This window comes from Canis aureus, chromosome 3 (genome assembly GCF_053574225.1).
Source record: "Canis aureus isolate CA01 chromosome 3, VMU_Caureus_v.1.0, whole genome shotgun sequence".
NCBI classification, from domain to species: Eukaryota; Metazoa; Chordata; class Mammalia; order Carnivora; family Canidae; genus Canis; species Canis aureus.
Window position 1 is genome coordinate 63569494 of NC_135613.1, and position 20975 is coordinate 63590468.

General features: G+C 36.5%; 1 protein-coding gene across 7 annotated transcripts in view; it reads right to left on the reverse strand.

Annotated features, from left to right (window-relative positions):
- GUCY1A2 (guanylate cyclase 1 soluble subunit alpha 2) overlaps nt 1-20975 on the reverse strand; it is a 425713-nt gene that overhangs the window by 83814 nt on the left and 320924 nt on the right. For 3 of the 7 annotated variants that reach the window (XM_077893312.1, XM_077893309.1, XM_077893311.1), the window contains one exon: nt 2022-16338. In XM_077893312.1, coding sequence (XP_077749438.1) covers nt 16131-16338 — 208 coding nt within the window. In that variant the 3' untranslated portion in view covers nt 2022-16130. Of the gene's footprint in view, nt 1-2021; nt 16339-20975 lie in introns of those variants that run through there. The other 4 variants (XR_013376760.1, XR_013376759.1, XM_077893310.1 and 1 more) reach the window with 4 other exon arrangements.

Consider the following 20975-nt stretch of genomic DNA (forward strand, 5'->3'; position numbering starts at 1 on the left):
AGAACCAAGACACCCTCATAGCAAATATCATAGGCATGGTTTCCGAAAGATTCCAGCTCTGTTTTAAATAGGGCGTCATAGCCTTATGCCTGAGTTGGTTTAGGTTTTTTTGAGAATAAGATAATAAAAAAAAAAAAAATCTCAAGCTAAAAATATAACTGTGGCCGAAGCTGTGAGGTGTTGATCAAAATCCTTACCGTTTTCCTGGATCCAATTTGGAGTGCTTTCTTAGTCCTCTTTGGCAGGTGGAAGTGGCCATGGGACTCAGTGCAGAGGCAGGTGTGTGAATAAAGGCGGCCTGTGCCTGTTGCCGGGCCTGGTCCCTGAACGACAGCATGAAATAGCTTTACACTAACTTGGAACCTTTCTGTCCCGATAGATGAGTGAGAAATACATAACCATTGCATGAGGTCTCTCTCTGGTTGGATTTCTCTGTAAGTTCAGCCTCTCCATTCCAAATCAATAATGCAAAGTGCTGCCATAACAGACGCCTAAACTCCGTGGTACTGGTGTAGAGGCAACCTGGTCTGTGTGGTTGAAAAGAGGAGGACGTGTGCTTTTTGTGACCAAAACGCCCAGTAAAACTGTCCCCCGTGGTTAACTGGGAAGGGAGGTCAGCCGCCTTCAGTGTGCAGCACACGTGGTTGTAGGGAGGCACACCATTAGTGCACGTTGGCTGCATCTTACCGTAGTTGGCAAGGGATGAAGAGAAGGAAATGAGCTCAGGCCCATGTGGTTTGCACACAAAATGTAGAGAATGCTAAGGACTTCTGTATGGAACAAAGGAAAGAAAAGACAAAACTGAAACCGTAAGAAAAAGATTAAGACTGAAGTGAGTGAGATCCAATGAGACTTCTCGGTATGACAAAGGGACAGCCTATGGCAAAGATCGGGGTAAGAGTGTCACCTCCCCTCGGGTAAGATGTGACACTGAAATAGCTGCCATTATGTTATGAGACAATCCTGGGGACAAAGGACATAAGGCAAGACTAAGAACATTATCTCAGAAGAAAACCTTAGTTTGAATGCTGGCTGATGGCACTGACTAGAAGCAAATAGATTAGAAGCCTTCTGAGTTCTAAGGGGATTATTTTGTCTAACAACAAAGATAAACACAATCCTGTACTGACAACGCCTGTGAGTTCATGCCAGTGCTTCAGCCTACAAACATGGGGCTAGGAAACCTGCCAAGGAGGAACTGCTGCCCCATGGCCCAGCAGGTGCAGCCCGAGCTAGCACTGCCCATCCTGCTATGAGCCCAGTAACTTTCTTCTATTTCCTAGGGAATTTTAATTGGAATTATCTTGTGTGTGTGTGTGTGTGTGTGTGTGCGCACGCATGTGTGTATACACACCTCCTTTACTTTTTTCTGCCTCCTCAGTATTACAGGGTCAGTAAAGTAATTCTCCATGGCATGACCTTGAAACAGCAGATGTCTACCAGGAGACAAGGGCAGAAGATGAGAAAACCTCTGTAGACAAAGGGTGGATATCCCCTTGGGAACTGCCAGAAATAGCGAGAAATAGATTTGTACAGCTGAGAAGACCTAATGGTTATGGGGGAGAGGGCCAATAGGTAACAAAGATAACTTGATTTTGTGTATATTTACTGCAGAAATATAGGAACATGGGATGAAAATGGTCTTCTTTTAGGGATGTGCAGCATCTATAATCTCCCAGGCGAGGCCCTGACCAGTACCCAGTGGGTGTTCAGTTGACATTTTATGACAATAAAATGATCCCATTTCTCTGTCCTTTCAGGGAAGCAAACTGACGATAAAACAAGTGAATCATGCCATTTCTGTGTGACATATTTTCAGAGTGCATAAAACTACAGAAGTGGTGACCTGGACTGTTTGGTTTAATAAGAGAATTAAGAGATTTCCTACCATAAAAATAAATAATAGTTGTCGCATTAACATCATCTGCAGCTATAATGATAATGCATTGAAAACATTTGTTCATATTTTTAATCATTGTCACTCATGGTGTGGAAGAAGAAGCTAAAAAGAATCGACAGACTCCACTTTTTTGGTATCATTTATTGATTTAAATATTTTTATAAGTGACTGTTTGGACTTACAAGGTAAATAAATGCATGACTTAATTTTGTAATGAATTATGTAAAATATAACACACAACTGTCATTTCCACTTTGTTTCTTAAGAATCCCGGGCTTTCATCAATCATTTTTCATATAGAAATTTACCTTGTTCTGCAGTCTGTAAATACAAAGACATTTTTCATAATGAAACATGCTATTTACACTGTGTGTGATTTAGGTTAATTACAAGTAAAAATAATCACATGAGTAAAAAGTCGTGTTACATGAAAACCAAAGAAGATACAGTGGATGTTTATAATCTTGTAAGTGCTTATATACTTTTACACGTACTAGTATTCTTAAAATTCTAGTGAAACGAGGCATATTTTATCATTTCATTCAAAAAAAAGGTTCTCTTAACCTGTACTACTAGATAAAGGAAAATATTTTAAAATAAAATATTAAACACCAAATGAAACTTTTTAATGAATGGTACAGGTTTAAGAGATGCATTCATCTTTTAAAAATAATAGCTTGACATTTCAAAATATATGCATTTAACCATGCCTTACAGATATATTAGTATATTGACCTGGTATTATTAATGACATTGTAATTCAAGATTGTGATAACTAGATATTTAAAAGAAATGACTCACAAAGTATAATCCGATAGCAAAATAGCAGATGTACAATACTATTTACATTGCAAGCCAAATCAAAAATTTAGACCCATGAAATCACAGCAAATGAATTGGCCAAAGTATTAAAATAATTCAGGTATCTCCTTACATAAAAACTACCCCATGCAGAGGAAGCAAATGAAGGCCTAGCACATTATAAACTATGTATTTTTATTGAGTTGGGAAACCTATTGATGATTATATATATATAGTGCCAGGAAGTTTGATGGAAATGTACTGGCTATTTATCTTATACATTGAAATGAACAGGCAAGTTTTTTGTTTTTTGTTTTTTTAATCTACAGTATGGTTTTGGGAAATGAGACCCTTTGGTTTTCTAAAATGGCTACTCACAGTTGAAGAGTCAGAATTCAGGTAGGTTGATTTTGAAATGAAGAATGATATGTATTATTTCTGGAATGCACTTAATTGGTACGTTTTAAAAGCATAATGAGACAGTTCTGTCATTTGATTACCAAAGTTATAATGTAGTTGCAGGCAGATGTCATAAAATTTCAGAGTTTTTCCAAGGCCAAACACCCAGGAAGGTTTTTTTTTGTTTTTGTTTGTTTGTTTTGTTTTGTTTTGTTTTTAAATACAGGAAAAGCTGTTTATCCACGTCCAAGAAAAATCAGAAAGTCTTTCTCCCCATGGACCATTTTTTAAAAATATGAACCTAACCTGATTTTCATGGTAATCAAAACCTGCCATTATGGTGTAAATAAATGTCCACATGGTTGGAATAATTTTTGCTTATCTTCAAATGCTTAAAGAAGACAGTGATAGGCTGCCAATCTGGGCCTTAGATGCCAATTCAGCCTGAATGACACAAAATGGAGAAAATAGGACTCTCTTCACATTTGATCTTAATTTCTTCTGTGTTCCTCAACCACATTTCTTCTATTTTTACAGTCATTATTAAACATATTTCTCTAAAGAAATAAAAATGGTAAAGACAGTGAAGCCGAACAAGTATCAATATTGTGTATTATTTCAAGGCACAGGCTTTTTTAACACTGGAAGACACAGGAAGAAATTTATATTTTCCTAAGTGTCAATTTATATGGTGGCGGCCTATTTCTTCACAATTTCACAAGTCAAGGTGAAATAAGTAAAAGTCAATTGACATTGAAATGTACTCTTTTAAAGTTTTTAATTTTTCTGTAGTTTTCATATCTCTTCCCTGGACTGACTGACTAATTCATTAGAGTAGAATATCCTCAAGATGTATTTAAAAAAAAAAGTCTAAATGAGAAGTAAACCAATATTCAAAGATATCTGACTTACAGAAGCATATATTTCTAGAAAGAAAAAAGCTCTATTATTTCTATATAATTTTCTGTTAATGAATACAAATTTATATCATGGTGAAAACTTGATAAGTAGTTTGAATATATTACTAATACACTACCAAAAAACCAAAAATATTTTCAGTTCAGGGATTAAAGATTCTTTAAATCTTATCCAATACTTGTTCAAATGATTATAGTGTTGGGGATACCTAAAATGAAAGGGCATAATATCTTCCTCATTTTTACTCTCTTAAATAAGATAATTCACATCTTTTCCCTTAGGAATCAAGTACTTTGCTAGAAATGATTGAATTTTCCCCGAAAAAAAAAAAAAGGCTTTGTATTGGGACTTGTAAATGATCCAACCTGTGTATTTTTGTGTTTAAAAGCATAGTAATTAGTTAATTCTGGTGACTAAGTAGAAATTGTGATTATAAACAGTTATCTGAATACACACTAAGATCTCAAAGGCAGAGAGCTAAGAAATAGGGACTACATTGTATATTGCTTGTTCGATACAGCAGACTTACAGAATTGATGGCAAATGTTTTCATACCCTCAAAAAAGAAGCCCAGACACCATACTGTGCCAAATTGAGTTACAGAGGGGTACACAAGAAGCCGGACAGGTAATTTATCTCTAGATAAAGAGCCAGTAAAATCAAGTAGCATTGGATGTACTGGCCTTATTGGAAAGTTGTTTTTAAAAAGCAATCTCTTTACAAATGCTATCTTCTCTTTCAATGATGAGCAGAGTGGCGCACCCAAGTAAAAACTTACTATTTGAAAATGAGAAGATTTTTCTAAATGAAGATCTTTGTAGGGGCAAAAATAGGAGGTTGTCCAAAAAGGCTGACCCTGATACTTCCTGAGAAAGTGTTCAAATTCAGTGCAAAAGAACAACATATATGTATTTTAAACTCCTGATTTGTTAACTGAGAAGACAATGTCTCAATGATCTCTGTCATTTCCCTCCCCAAATGATCTATGTTTAAATGTTCACCTTCTGTTCCTAACCTCCTAAAGCCACACTGTGCTCAGTGACGTGCAAGAAAAAAAGAGAAGCCTCCACCCAAATACTGAAACACTATTTTCACATCTGTCATAAAAGCTAGAAAGAAAGAAAAGAAGGAAGGAAGGTAGGAAGGAGAGAAGAGATGGAAGGGAAAAAAAGAAAGAATGAAAAGTAAAAAAGAAGCTGAGGATACTGGCCACCTGTGAGGACCTGATTATTCCTGCATACAACACAGAGGCCATGCAATTTACGCTTGCCCAGAGTCTCCCTCAGAAACAGTACCAAATTCTACTGATGCACAAGTTACAGCCACACTTGAGACTGGACCCTTTCACTGTTTCTCATTATAATCAAGATGATACTAGTGTTTAGTGAGGACATACAACACATACTGACATAGTACCACATTTTCCCAACAGAAGACAAATTCTGTACCAGGGTGAGGTGGGGTAGGGGTAGGGCATCTATAAGGCAAGAAGTTCTTCTTGTACTTTTAAATAGATTCATTCTGATGAGCATATTTTTAGTTTTTTGTTTATCAAAGTTTTGACATGATGAACTTTCAGACATTCTGTTAAATATGAACTTTGTATTTAAAAATCTATAATCAGTTCATCTTTTTTTTCAGCTGTCTTCTGGGTTAATGGGGTTGGGCTACAGACATAATTTTAATGTAGGTAAAATTTGATTTGTCTCTTTTCGTCTTCCCTGTTGCTGTCTTTTCTCCTGCAATCTAGTTGAATCCAGCCGAAGTATTTCACATATAGTCATAAAATGGGATACTTCCTCATTTGCATGTTAGTAGGAGAATTCTTTTAGATAGGGAATAAAGTGTTTTTAAGGATCAAAAAAAAAAAAGCAGTGAGTATCCATTATTCCAGATCATTGAGTGGTATAACAAAGAAAGGGATGGACTTTACAAATGCCTGGTGACACATTTGAAACAGATAAAAAAGACAGGAAGAATTTGGCTGTCATCCACTAATAATTATCTTTGCCTAACAAGAGCAAAAATTAAAGAATTTTTAAAAACCCCTCCCTGAATTAGTGTGGATAGTCATACAGTCATCTAGGTTGTTGATCTCTTCCTGGCTAGAATGACATCTATCATAAATAAGAGTTCACCTTTTCCTGATAGTTCTTTCTAGCCAAATAATATGAAAACAATTCATCTGAGACTTCAAGCCAAGCTTTGGCTTTAATTTCAACATGATAAATTATACCAATAAAATTTGGAAGGGGGGGTTCATATTGTTGATAAACTATCTGGCCATTCTAATATTTGGCTTCACTTCATGGAGATTTGAATGAAGAAGTAGGAAAAAAAAAAAAGGATGTTTTAAGTGGTTTTACATAAATATATTGACCCAGAACACCCCTTTCTCCTTAGAAGAAAGCTATCTTCTCCTGCTGCCATGAAAGTTAGCGATATTGAGCATTAAGGAGAGACAATAAAAGTAAAGCAGTTCTAGGATTTGATGTCTCACTGGGTACAGAAATGTATAGATTCTTGTTAGTCAGAGGTGATGTAGAACATTTGTATTTATTGTTCAAATGATTTGAATATAAATTAGCTTTGACTTAGGTTTTATTATGAGAGTAATAGTAGTATGGATATGAATAATTCTAAAGCGAACAAGTCTTAATACAGTACTGACTATTATTCTTATCCCTTATATCATTAAAAACAGCTTAGTATTTTAAGTAAAAGAATGTTGCCAAATTTGCAAACCATGGCTTACTGCCACAATTTGTCAGTCTTTCTGTGACATCCTTTCTATCTTTTCTGCCACAAATGGAAAACATAGAGGAAAAAATAAATTTTTTAAAGATTTTATTTATTTTTTCATTAGAGACACACAGAGAGAGAGGCAGAGACACAGGCAGAGGGAGAAGCAGGCTCCATGCAGGGAGCCTGATGTGGGCCTTGATCCCAGGTCTCCAGGATCACGCCCTGGGCCAAGGGTGGTGCTAAACTGCTGAACCACCTGGGCTGTCCAGGAAAAAAAAAATAATTTAAATGCGTTTTATAATTATATGTTATCTCCAGGGGATAAAGCCTTAAGGAATCCATCAACAAAATTATTTTTCTTTCTTAGTGCTGAAGAACTTGATACATTTAGAAAACTTTCAGAAGTGTCTAGTATTCTGACTTGGGGATATAAGTTGACTCTTTCAAGACATAAATTAGCATCCTAAATTCTTTTTCTAGCTGGTAATTCTGATTAAAAGCTATTCAGATTTGTTTCCTCTCTTAAAACTTTTCTGTTCTAAGCAATCTGCCTGAATTAACCAGTTGCGTATAAGTGAGACATATTTAAATGAGGATAAGAGGCTACCTAGCCCCTTCTAATTTTGGAAGGCAGACAATAGTACCTCTTCTCTTGGGCAGAACACCACCAACTGCTGGTGTGACTCCCCAGCTCCAACTCTGCAGCATCCCTGCAGGAGCAGGACAGGCTTTGGGTCAGAAAAACTTCTATTGGGGCACTTGGGTGGCTCAGTGGTTGAGCATCTGCCTTCAGCTCAGGTTGTGATCGAGTCCCACATTGGGTTCCCCACAGGAAGCCTGCTTCTCCCTCTGCCTATGTCCCGCCTCTCTGTGTGTGTCTCATGAATAAATAAATAATAAAATCTTTTTTAAAAAAAGGCAGGCTTCTATCTAAGGTCGAGCACTTGTTTTGCTAGCAGCCAAAGCCCAATGCGAGAATACTGTGAAGAAGAATATGGAATAGAGTATAGCTCCAAAAATGATTTAGAACACAGGGTATTTCTCATTCTTTGTGATTAGATTTCCCAACGAGGGAAAGATATTGTTTCTATAATGTCAGAACACACACAAAAAGGATGTATAAAATAAAATTGTGTTCTTCTTACTGTGCGTTTGCTCAGTCAGGCATGTTATCAAGGGGAAAAATATTTTAATATCACTTGCACACTAATTTTAGCAGGCTGTTCTGTGACATATGGCAGAGCTGCTATGTGGTTTTCTTTGTTCCTTCAGTCCAGATGTTCTGACACCTTCATTTACCTTCATCATGGTAACCAAGACTAGTGCTATCAGCCACCTTCAGAGAGTTTCTATTTATAGCCCTGTGAGGTTCTAATCCCAGTTTCACTGAAATGTGCGGCTGCTGAGAGGCAGACCCACCTCCTAAGAAAACTGAAAAGGATTTTGTTTTCCTCTTTCCTTTCTGAAATAAGAATGACCAGCAGTCAAATAAGTCATCTGGCTTTCATTAAACCACATGTATCTCTTATGGAAACTGCCTCTCCTTTACGAGTAACTATACCTTCATGCAGAAAAAAATTAAACCTTTTTGCTTCATCTCTCCTAAAGCTCTTGTGCATCCCATCCTCTCCATCTGGCCCTGGGTCTTGAGTCTGATGCATAACTGCCAAGCAGCAAAATAAGCTTATCTTTCAAAAGTGAGGTGGTGTGAAGAAGTAGTTTTATACGTTTCTGATTTTTACTCCAATTAATGCATTACAGTCCTACTTATATTTAATTACATTTAATAGACCACAGTAAAAATATATTTAGTAGAATCCCTTTTTTATCTCCAAATAATGAAAAGGCCACAGAAGAAGGTTGAATTGTGAACTGATTCCCTTCTTTTTAAACTATGTGTCAAAAGAATCAGAAACAAGCTGTGACTTAGGCCTGCTATTCAGTTTTCTGCATTCAGAGAATATGCAACAGTACGTAAGTCTAATATTTTGAATGATCTGATCACCAGCTAGATGAATTAACTGAAAGGATAAATTCACTATAATAGGTTCAAATTAAGTATTTTTCATTATTTATTAACAGTCAAAAGCATGTTTTTTATGAATTAAGCATCCAATGATATGCAAAAAGATAATTATCAAAAACTTTCTCAGGAAATCAACAGTCCTGTTGCATTTTTATAAGGGGATTTTCTAAGTTGTGAGAAGAAGGATGTTACCTTCACTTTTGCAATGGTTATTAAGAAGGTAAACTAGCAGCAAGCCCAGCCACCATTCCAATTGTATTCAGATTCATGATTAGTAGAGAGTTTGCCCAGGGAGGCAATAATAGGAGCTGTAATCTTATTTAGAGTTTTAGGAATGGATCCTAAATTTATATGACTTTGCTAAATAATAACCCAAGGTTTAGAAGTTCCTCATTGTAACATAAATTTACCAATTGCCTTGAGTGTAATCCTACTATGTTATGCTACATGATGGAGGGATAATTTAACTATTAAATTATCTGACTGATTATTGACTATGCCATATTTGATTAAAATTACATTAAAAAAAATAAAATAAAATTACATTTTAATACTAAAAATATTAATTACTCATTTTGAAATATATAGTCTTTAGTGCTATCATAAAAACAGCTGAGAAGGGCAGGTTATCTTCAATAAGGCTACATAATCATTTTCAGATGTTTATTAATTATACTACAGATGACATCCAACCAATCATATTCTGGAGCCAAAATACTATTATATTTACTAAACATTTGCCATCACAGAAAACAGTAGTAATGAGCTCTTTTTATCTTTAATCTTTCATCTTCGAATGCTTATTAAACCAAGAATTCGAATTAACCTGTCCCAAGATCCATCTGTATTTTTGCAAAGCCTAAATTCTCAATCAACTCATCCAACCTATGCTCTACTTTACTCATTTATCCATCCTTAACTACTCCTCACTATCATATTCTACAAAAACCTGAAAGTCTGGGCAACTTTACATACACAGGTCTCTTGGGAGGAACAGAAATCATATTGTGATAGGTTATTTTAAAAATTATACAACATGGGATCCCTGGGTGGTGCAGTGGTTTAGCGCCTGCCTTTGGCCCAGGGCACGATCCTGGAGACCCAGGATCGAATCCCACGTCGGGCTCCCGGTGCATGGAGCCTGCTTCTCCCTCTGCCTATGTCTCTGCCTCTCTCTCTCTCTCTCTCTCTCTCTCTCTGTGACTATCATAAATAAATAAAAAAATTATACAACAGAAATAATGTGATAGGAGTCTATTACTTTATAGCATGTGTGCAAATGAATGGCTTCTGAGACAGATGAACCCATGTTATTTGCTCAGATAATTTTTACCTAAATTATTACTTGCTTCTTATTTTGCTGTAATAGAATCACGAATATCTTTTGAAAGTCCACACCAGCCATATTATTGCTTGTATAAAACGTGTCTCTATTTCCCTAAAGGTGCTATGAAGTGCACAGAAGTGCAGGTTTCATATGGTATCATACCATGGCTTAAATTATTGCTTGAAAGGTTGTTATAAAGTATTGCTAGGAAATTATTTTTAGATGAATGCACAATTCAATGTGAAAAGTACAGACTGATACTAAGTATTAAGTTGGTGATTTTTTATGACATAAAAATCAAAGCATTCAGAAATCATGTTGTCACTTCGATATTTGTTTCTCCAAAACAAAAACGTTTATAGTTTTTTGTAGTCCAAAAGTTTGTAGTTTATAGCTTGGTGGTGTGGACCAGCAACTACTGTGATATACTGCACAGCTCAGGTGGTAACTAAGAAAATGGTACCAGGTCTACTGTGCCTAATAGCCCTATAGTGAGCAATAATCATTCCTCAGGCTTATTAGTTTTGACTTTTGTTTCTAAGTTTGAAGTCTCCTGCTCAAAAAGCAGACTGTAAATTTGAGACCAAAGCTAAAATTAAAACTTGTGAAAGAAATAATGCTCCAAAGCCCAGAATACTTAGCTTTTCAAAATAACTACAAATGAAATAATAGACTGCTCTCTTAGTCACCTTTATTTATTCCTGGTAATTGAGATTATTTGAGAACTCTTCAGTGAAGCTCAAATCTGGCTTTATATTCTCATTACCTAGAGTGATTTTCTAAATACAGATTCCTAGGCCATATCTGCCACCTGCTGAATCCAAATCTCTGCAGGTGTAAAGCTCAGTAATTTGTATTTCTGAAAGCTTCCTAGGTACTTCTTACTTGGGCAGCCAGATGATCCCACGCTGATGAGTTGAACCATTGAACAGGATCATTTCTTAATAAGGATGGGATGGCAACGAAGGACTTGACTGAAGTTGTGTTCTGGTCACAACATATTGGAAATAAAAATGCAAACCTTCCTTATCGGCATTCCAGGTCCTTCCAAAAGGTCACTCCTTTGAATCATGTAATATCTACATGCAACACACACATGCACACATACCTACACCTGTCCACAAAGAGGATTCATTACTTTATAAAACTGAAACTAGTTTACAACATAAGATTGGCCGTATCATGGACTTTTTTTTAAATATGAAAGGAAAAGGAACAAAGGAAGGAAACAGAAAGGCAGCAGGACAGAAATACTTAGGTTTCAGTTGTTTGAATCAAGTGTGAGGAAGGAATTTTGCACACTATCTCAGTATATTCTGGCAAGATCTATCTATCTATCTATCTATCTATCTATCTATCTATCTATCTATCATCTATCTATCTATCTATCCATCTTTCTATCTACTATCTATCTATCTATAACTGCTTGTGAATGAAGTATATATCAAGAGCTACCCATAAGGAATCATCATTCAGACTGGCGTATGTTAACCCTCATGACTCAGTCTCTTGTGTACCATGTTTTTCCATCTGTATCTGGTACATATGCTTATAGAAGCCTCTGAAATAACATGATTTTTGTAGTTGAAGATCTATATTCTAATAATAGAAATACCTAGGCTGCAATTGATTGCTTCTTGGTTCTTGGACTTAGTTTATCAGTATTCTTGGCTAAAAGGCATCTTGTGTCACCCAAAGCCTATTCAGTCACATATAATTCATTTTGAAGGAATTTTTGGTAAAGTTACACCAAGTGCTTGGAGTCAGGCTGTATTTGGAAGAAAAAGCACAGGGAAAAGCTGCAGACATTAGCAATGCCCCCAGACCAACTGAAAATGGTTAGTTCACTTCAGAAGTGCCTTGTTACTTGGGCCTGAGGTTGTGTGGGTCTTCCTGTCTGCCTCTTGCAGTGGCCATGTTAGGTTCAGAGGTGCTAGTGTTTGTTGAGGCCAGGTTTGAAGGAATGAGATGGTTTCCAGTGACACCATGGAGTAGACAGGGTCAGGGCACGGGCTCAGTAGTGCATAAAATGCATGATAAGACAGAAACCTATGTTTACAAGTTTTGTTCTCTCCTGATGATCCATGACACTTGTCCTCAGCAAGTAGGGATTCCCAAGAGCCTTCAGTAAATAGATTTAACGACAATCATAATCTCAAGGTCTTTCTTGGTATCTCAAAACCTCAACTATGTGATTTCAATAGGTAGCAATATTTCTGTATAAAACACAGAGGTTGGTAGTTTACCAAATTCTGAGGCTTTGCCTTTTGAATGTATCAATTTAATTTTGCTTTATTGCTGGAAATCTTTGGAGCATTTTGCAAAATTAAAAACCTTGCTGCTCTTGTGAATGAAATTTTGTATAAGTTGTTGCCTTGTTTTGCTCTGTTTCCTGGAAGGGCACCCTTTGCACTTTAACAATAAAACACTGTGTCTCTGATACTATTATCCCTGGACAAGAGATCCAAGTGTGAGACCATCAGAGCTCCTATTTGGAGTGCTGAGTCCATGGGCCCACTCTAAGTCTCAGGTTTCAGTGACAGTCTCAGAGTCACAATAGGTCACAGCTCATTGGACTTCAGAGAGTCAGATATTAAAAGGGAAATCCAAAATAATTTAAAGTAGAAGAAACGAATATCAAAGCAGGTTTTAGACAATCACCTGTTATATAGAAGCTTTATCTTCTTTATCTTCTTTCTCTCACTATACCATACTACATAGATGAGAGATCCAATGATATGTATTATCATGGCACTGAGAATTATTCTTTTTTTATTATGGCTAATGTTACCTGTTTATTAAGATTACCAAAGCACATACTGTGCACTGTTTGGAATACATATGGGGGGTTTGTGACTTTGTTGGATTACAGATTTATTTGCAAATGATGATGACTTTCTTTCTATCAAAATAATACTGATGTCAGTGTGGATCTCTGGTACTGATGCTTAGTTATGTAATGACTTCTTCAAATTTGTTACCCCAAAGCACACTAATCTAGAGGAGCTGTAAATGCCAAATTATATTTGAATGTATCCATTTTAGAGTGGGTTAAAGCCATTTCCCTAATTTAATAACACTTGACTTCTAATAGGACATCCATTTACATTCTTTTTAATCTGCCATACTAAAATGCATGACGTTTGCAGTAATTTTTAGGTAAGAATACTGTACATATATTAGTCAAATGAAGTACTAACTATGACCCATTGTTGCAGTCACATTTCCTAAATGGAGGATACGTAGACTGTATTACATAGGACAAATAAAAGTATAATAGTTTTTCACAGCTTCTAACTTCTATGAGTGCAGCTTGAATAAACAGCCATTTTATGCAGTAACTTGCTAACACATAGCAAGAGGGTAATTAATAATGAACTGTAATAGGTTGGCAAAATGGTAACAGGTTAGACTATTGTCACAGACTACAGCTTCAAAGATACATTTAGATTACATTGTTTGAAAAGTGTAGTTTACATCCTGTGATATATAATAGATCTCTGGTATATTTTTCATTGTGATATTTGCGACAATGTAAATGGCTACTTCTTTAAGTAGAACCATATAAGCTAAGAGTTTGTTATTCTTTTGACAAATTGAATGTATATACAATTTGTGTCTTGGGCATTATCACCAATTACCGGATAATGAAGTAGCTTTTCAATGATGCTTTTAAAATATGCTTCCCACAGATATTCTTAAGTATAGAAAGAATAATCATATACTTAGAATAGTTGTTTAGACACATCTTTATAAAAAGCAGAGAAATAGATTGGATGATTACTGGAAATCCTGATGGTTACAAAACACATTGTTTACCACCAAAATGTTTATTGATTTACTTTATCATAATAAGCTCTAAGCTCCTGTGCAGAAAAAGCATAAATGACTTCAGGAAGCTGGGTTCTCTGTCCATGCCCCTGTGCTGTGCAGAGCACATGGTTAAAGTGTTGCCGGCTTTTAGCAAGAGGACTTAGGGGCTCGCAGCTTGTTCTGCCCACACTGACTATAAACCTGCCCCCTTGTTCCCAGTGAAGGAAGTGGGTTAACCTCCAAGGCCCCTGAAGAAATTCTTTTGGAACTATCCTCATGAAGGCACCCTGTCCTCAATCTACAAAACTCCACTTAAATAAACACCCTGGCCTCTGGCCTCCACGTTGTTAAAAACAGAGACCTAGGACCAGGGAGGAGAAACGACTGGCAAGGATTCAGAGAGCTCATGGTCTAGATCCTGTCTGCACAGTAAGTATTACATTCGTGTCTTCATAAGCCTTGGGGTGAAAACAGAGTTCAACGATTACAGGAGTGGTCACTATTATATAACACATACTTTGCATGTCTACAAATGTTTTCTAGCTACACACTTAGAGAACTTAAAAACATGAATAAACCTCGTAGACTACATTGGACACCAGTTAATATGCTCTGTAGCTGAGTTATGTTACAAACAAATCATAATGCAGCCAAAATGCCTGACTGGAGAAATCACTCTATTACATTCAGTAGACATAAGCTCTCAATGAGCATACTGTCTGGAGTAAAGAGCCACTTCAAGGTTTCAAGGAAACAAATATTTCCAGTTCATTAACCTCAGTAGAAACTTGGTTTATATTAGATCCAAAATAGGAAAACTCTAGATGTACTGTACTCCTAATTTCAGGGTGCATCTGTGATAATATTTTCATGTGGTGCTAATTAGTGGGAACAGGTCTTTATTTTAGCACCACATATGATCGAAGCCTATCTGTCACAATGGCAATGGCTGGGCCTGGAGGCTAGACCTACCTCTGTGTTCATGAAGGTGATTCACTGAATTTAAGAGCCCCATCAATCAAACTGCAGAAGAAAAATTCTTCTTTTTTTTTTTAATCTCAAAGCCATAAAATACAGGGTTTCTCCATCCTTGCTTATTTTTCAAGAAGAAACAACATTCTTGGCAAAATGTCCTACAGCATCTAGGAATTTGCTCCCAAGAGTGGCAGGTAGCCCTTAGGAGGCATCCAGTGGGGAAGGTAGAAAGGTGGGGGAAGGAGTAATAATATAGTGGGGATTCCGCTTATTAGAATATAGTTGAGTACATTGTACACGCTACCTATTTATAAATGCTAAGTTGAAAAGGGTCCACTGTAGCAAAACATTTCATTTTAAATGACATTTGTTAGAAGATGGCAATAAGACCTTTCTGTAATCCTTGTTACAGATAAATCTGTTATTAGGAAATTCTATTTCCTTTGCATTCCATGCTACATTAATTAAATCTAAAGGATATATTTACTAAGCAGACATACAATGCTTTCTCAGCATCTGAAGTCCTTGGTTATATGTATTCTCAGTCCAAGCACTAATCTGTCTAAATAAGTGAAGCTATATTTGATTAATAGGTTACAGTTACATAATATACCAACTACACAGTAGCAGATTCTGAAAATCGAGTAATGTTGTGTGAAATGTAATTATCTAGAAGAAGAGAGATGTATAAAAATAGGTAATATCCCTAAAATATTTTGCTGAGTTACAGTTCTTTCTGCTGGGAAGTTGACCACACTGCCATGATGTATGTATGAAATGTCTGTTCAAAAAAACAAAATTAGAAAATATTCCTCACATACCAACTCATTAAATGTAGGAATATATCATCAAAACTGGCTCTCAAAAGTGATAGAGATATATGGGAAAAAATACCTGTATGTGTGACAAACAAGAAAACACGGAATCTATTTATTGGTTAGTTTTGAAAGGGGGCCCGTACTTAAAATATATATAATATATATATGACCAAAAAACACTTACATGGATGGACACATCTTATTATCCTCACCTCTCTCTCTCTCTTTTTTTTTTTTTTTTTCAGTCATCATCCACCTTTTTCTAGGATTATTGCCTAACATAACACAGAAATTCTGCTGCTTGTTCTCAGCAAGGTAGTGAAAGAGAAACCACCTCTTTCCACTCTCCAGTCATGACCCATGTTCGGGCTTGTGCTTTTTGGAGGAGTCTTTGATCTGCAGTAGGTCTCAGAGGCTTGTCTCCCGGAGGAACATGGTGCCAATGTTGTAGGAAACTTTTTTTATTCTCGAGGAAGAAAGAGAAGGCTTTGGCTGCTTAGGACCAGTCCTTACCTCCAGGAAATAGCAGATTCCAGGGATTTCCTTTGGAAAGTTGTCTGGAAGTTCTTCACGGGACCGAGGAATGAATGTGAAACTTTCTTCCCGTTTTAATAATCTAAGGAGAAGATACAGATAATATGAATCAAATAGGCAGGTCAGATGAGAATACATGGACAGAAAATTTAACACCCCTATTTCTTTGTAGAGATGTGCCTTTCACAGGCCTCCATATGCTAGAAGATGTTGTTTCTAAGGAAAGATACCTTCATGTCATAATTTAAAAAAAAATACTGTGCCTGGTCTCACTTGAAAATATTTTTTGCAAATTTGATTTTTTTTTCCTAAACAAAAGGTGAAGAAAACTTTTATGAAATTTTTATTTGAATCTGTAGTATTTACCCTTCGTGTTTTTAAAACCTGCCTAAATTCTGGAGCACTCCTCTTATGTTTTATAGACTCTCTCCTTAGGTTTCAAATGTGTATCCTGTGTGTCAAAGACAACAGTCAATTATTGAGCATTGTAGAACAATATTCAAGACTGCAAGTGTCTGCCATAGCTTGCTACTGATTTCTAGCAACTCAAGTTTTGTGAGTTCCAGCATTTACTGCTCAGTGTGACTCTTCCCTTCTAGTCATACTTAAAGACTCTTTCCTAGCACACTAACACTGGAGACCTTCCTTGTCCAGGTCCCTGACACATTAAGTTTGATACCCAGACCTAAAATGTGGCCCAGCAATTCACTTTAATTCAACAGCTCCTAGGGGTTGCTTCTTATTGCCCAAGAACAATCTCCTAGGCACTCCTGTGACTATATAATGAATAGAACACCACACCACCAAAGAGAGAGACCAACCATAAGAGACTCTCAACTATGAGAGTTGCTGGAACAGAGATGGGTAGGGGGATGGCATAACTAGGTGGCGAGCCCTCCTTAGGCTCACCAATGAACACTGGGTGTTATATGCAACTGATGAATCACTGAACTCTACCTCTGAAACTAATAATATGCTATTTGTTAATTAACTGAATTTAAATAAAATAAAAACTTTTAAACACCACATTTTGTCGAGAGATAGAAACAAGGAAATAAAGAAGCAGAAAATAAAGACTGAAAAGCAAACAAAGACCACAGTAATACAGAAATTTAGTATTAGTATCATCATGTATCCATTTAATGCATTTAATAGCATTACAGAATCATGTAAGAGAGTGAGAGTGAAGCCTGATGAAGTAGGGTAAGATGAAGTTTTGAAATCCTAAACTAAATGCTTTGACTTTATTTGGAAGACACAGTGGAGCCAAAACCATCATCCTTTCTCCTAAAAACAATTCCTTTTCCTAAGACAGGTGAATGTTAACAGAAGATCCATGTTGTGCAGTGTAAGAGATGGGTCAGGGAGGAGGAATGTGGTGATAAAAGGCAGGGTCAGAAAGGCAATGAATGCAAGGAAAACAAAGAATGTATAGAAATGCAAGATCACCATATAAGCAGGGATGACCACCTTTATGCTAACAAGGGAAAAATCATTCTTTGATTCTTAATGGATAAAAATATCTAAAAATAACAGTTGGTAGCACTATGAATTCTTATAGAATGAGTGACCTATATTTACTTTATGAATGGGAGTTATATTTTGCTTTATAAAGGATTTTTGTTTAAAGTTTTAATTGATCATTTCTTTAAAAATATTGTACAATGATTACACTAACTTGGAATATAAAAAAATGAGGCTTAGGACGCCTGGGTGGCTCAGGGGTTGAGCATCTGCCTTTGGCTCAGGTCATGATCCCAGAGTCCCAGGATCGAGTCCCACATTGTGCTCACTGCATGGAGTCTGCTTCTCCCTCTGCCTATGTCTCTGCTTCTCTCTCTCTCTGTGTCTCTCATGAATAAATAAACAAAATCTTAAAAAAAAAAAAAAAGAAATGAGGCTCATTCTGATATTTCAGAATATATCATCAAAACTGGCTGAATATTTCAGAATTCTTTCAGATACTTTATTCCATCCATATTACCTTATGCAAAATCTAAACATGCTCTTCTCTGACAAATTTATGAAGGGTAAAAGTAAGTCCAGAAATAAGTTAGAGTGATTTGCTCACAGAAGCAGTAAGGCAGTGATGGCATTGGAACTAGAATCCAGATTTGTTAAGTCCTAATCAGGCTCAGCCCTACATTAAGTAATAAAACTACACTAGGATAATTCTATCACAAAACAAACTGAGATGTAGGTAAGGCATTCATGACAATCAGAATGGAAATCGTTGGTACTCTTTGTTTTCCTTCTGTGTTTATAGATGTCAATTTTCTTTACATATAATATGTAATCAATTACTTCAGAAGTAAAATGCAAAGTTCCCTAAACAATAGTTAAATTTAGTATTGGTTTCCACAATAATTTTGCTTAGCTCAAAAAGAATAGTCATCAACGTGAAACATTTGGGTATCAATGATGTCAATCAACAAACGTGTTGAGTGCTGGGGACATGCTATAATAGTCCTCTGGAATGGAGGAGAGGGAGTAGAGATATGCAGGGCATGTTAATACAGAACCAAAAGGGCAAACAATACTGACAGGAATGAATTAGCAGCAATGCAAGACAGTATATAGGAAAACATTTGATAAAATCCAAAGGAGTAAATTCCTTAGGGTCATAGGACAAATGATGATTGTGGATCTTAGTACAAATTCAAGAACCAGGGCATTAAAATTCACACTTACCAATTATAAAATAAAGTCACAACCCCAACCTTTCAAATAAGATTCCCTAAAGGCCCAAGATATAGGTAGGCCTCAGCATGAGCTGCATTCCTCTCTCCCTATATGTTAAGCCCTCTGTTTTTTTTCATGCTTTATTTGACTCACCAAGGTCTTTATATTTTGCTCTAATGGAGATGTTCTGACAGTGAAAATGAACACTTGAGTTCACATCTATGGCAGTACTTGTACATGACTGAAAGAAGGGTGCACACTAGCTGCTTTGGATGCCAGGACTTTTAAATAATTCACTGCACTTTAGTAGGAAACTCTTCACAATGACTTGACTTCTTGACATTTTAGATGCGTCTCCTATTTACTGTGCTTAAAAATGACAAAGACAGCAGTTTCTATGAGGCTTTATTCTTTTCCAAATAACATGTTGGTATTCATAAACTAAATGTAGTTTTAAATTTCAATAATATAAATGAGAGTGCACAGGGTAAATTGATCCAAGCTCCTGTGATATCCAGGATTTGGCAGTGTTTGTATAAGTGAACACTGAAATGCAATATTCAGATGATTTCCAATAGGCCAATCTGAATGAGCTCCTGGTGGGGCCATGCAGGAGGTCAGGGGAAACATTTCACACAGCATGCCTCGTGATGATGAGTTGTGGTGCTGAATAAATGATCAACTGTGTATACAAGGATTAGGAATTTATACCCTGATCACCCCAGAACCTCTGTGCCTCTGAAATGCTTTATTAAGTCCAGTCCCTGGGCTGGCTCTAAAGCTATGCCTAACAATCCATTTTTCAGTAACTTGGGACTGATATGGAAGCTTAGATTCTCCACAAATCTAAATTAATCCCTAGCTGTAATCCCCAGCTGGTTGATATACAACCTGGGAGTTTTGGCACATGTTTAATAAGTATTTGGAAGCCACACAAATCCTAGTTCACCTGCCTGTCACTATTCCTCCTCACAACAAAGTTATTCCTACAAACTGATTTTCACGATGAGAATTTGTTGCTGGTTTGGATCACTGAGTGGCCCCAAAGCATGTGAGGGAAGCTTGATACTACGGAGGTCTGTTGACCTGTCCCCTCACTGCTATAAAAATGAAGCCCATCCCAGACTCACTCAGTTCTTGTTTGCATGCTCATTTCTGCCTGTTTGCACCAACCTATGTGCTCTATTCTGTATCTGTCCTGTAAATGGAACTGAAACTTACTGACACTGAAGTACAAATGACCTACATGTAGTTTACATTTTAACACAAGTCACATAGTTTTAAAAAGATAATGGAATTATAATGGTGATATTTCAGGAAACTTATTCTGGGATTTATTACCTTCTGTAGATCATACTTGGTCATCTATAGGCTAAGGTCAGAATTCAGTCTTTTATTCTTTCATATCCTTCTATATACTTTTCTCCAAACATGCATTGGTTTCATTGTGATTTAGGGTGGCCTTTATGGCCACTTGATATGTGCATTTCCCATACTGCTCTAGACTGCACGATTAGAAAAGGTAACCAATCATGCAATTCTCTCCACCTTCATGCAGTCCTTGGTCAGGGAGTTCAGCAGTTGGCTGGTCCACAGTTAGTTATTACACACATTCTATGAGCTGGGTGCTGACCCAATGCATCCCTACTTCTGATCATATTAGTTATGGGGTAGGAGAAGACTGAGAGAGAAAGAAGAAAGAATTTTTGTTTTTGCTGAAGATGGCTCTCCATAAAGTGGTTGTAATTTTGTTTTGTTTTAGTTGAGTTGACACCATGGACAACTCCATAGTCACAGCTAACCTTGCTGAAATTAATACATCTAGTTGCAGCTTCAAATAGTGACCAACTAGTACATGCAGCTTCTAAGACCTGCCTGTATGAAGTTATTATATGAGATTGGAAAATCTCTGTTTCAACAACTGAAAAGGTCCATGTAATGTACAGAGCTCTGAGACAGTGACAATTCAGAATGCTATTTATCAGCTTGGTCACTAACATGTCCACTAATTACTGTGCTACCAAAAGATGCTATAAG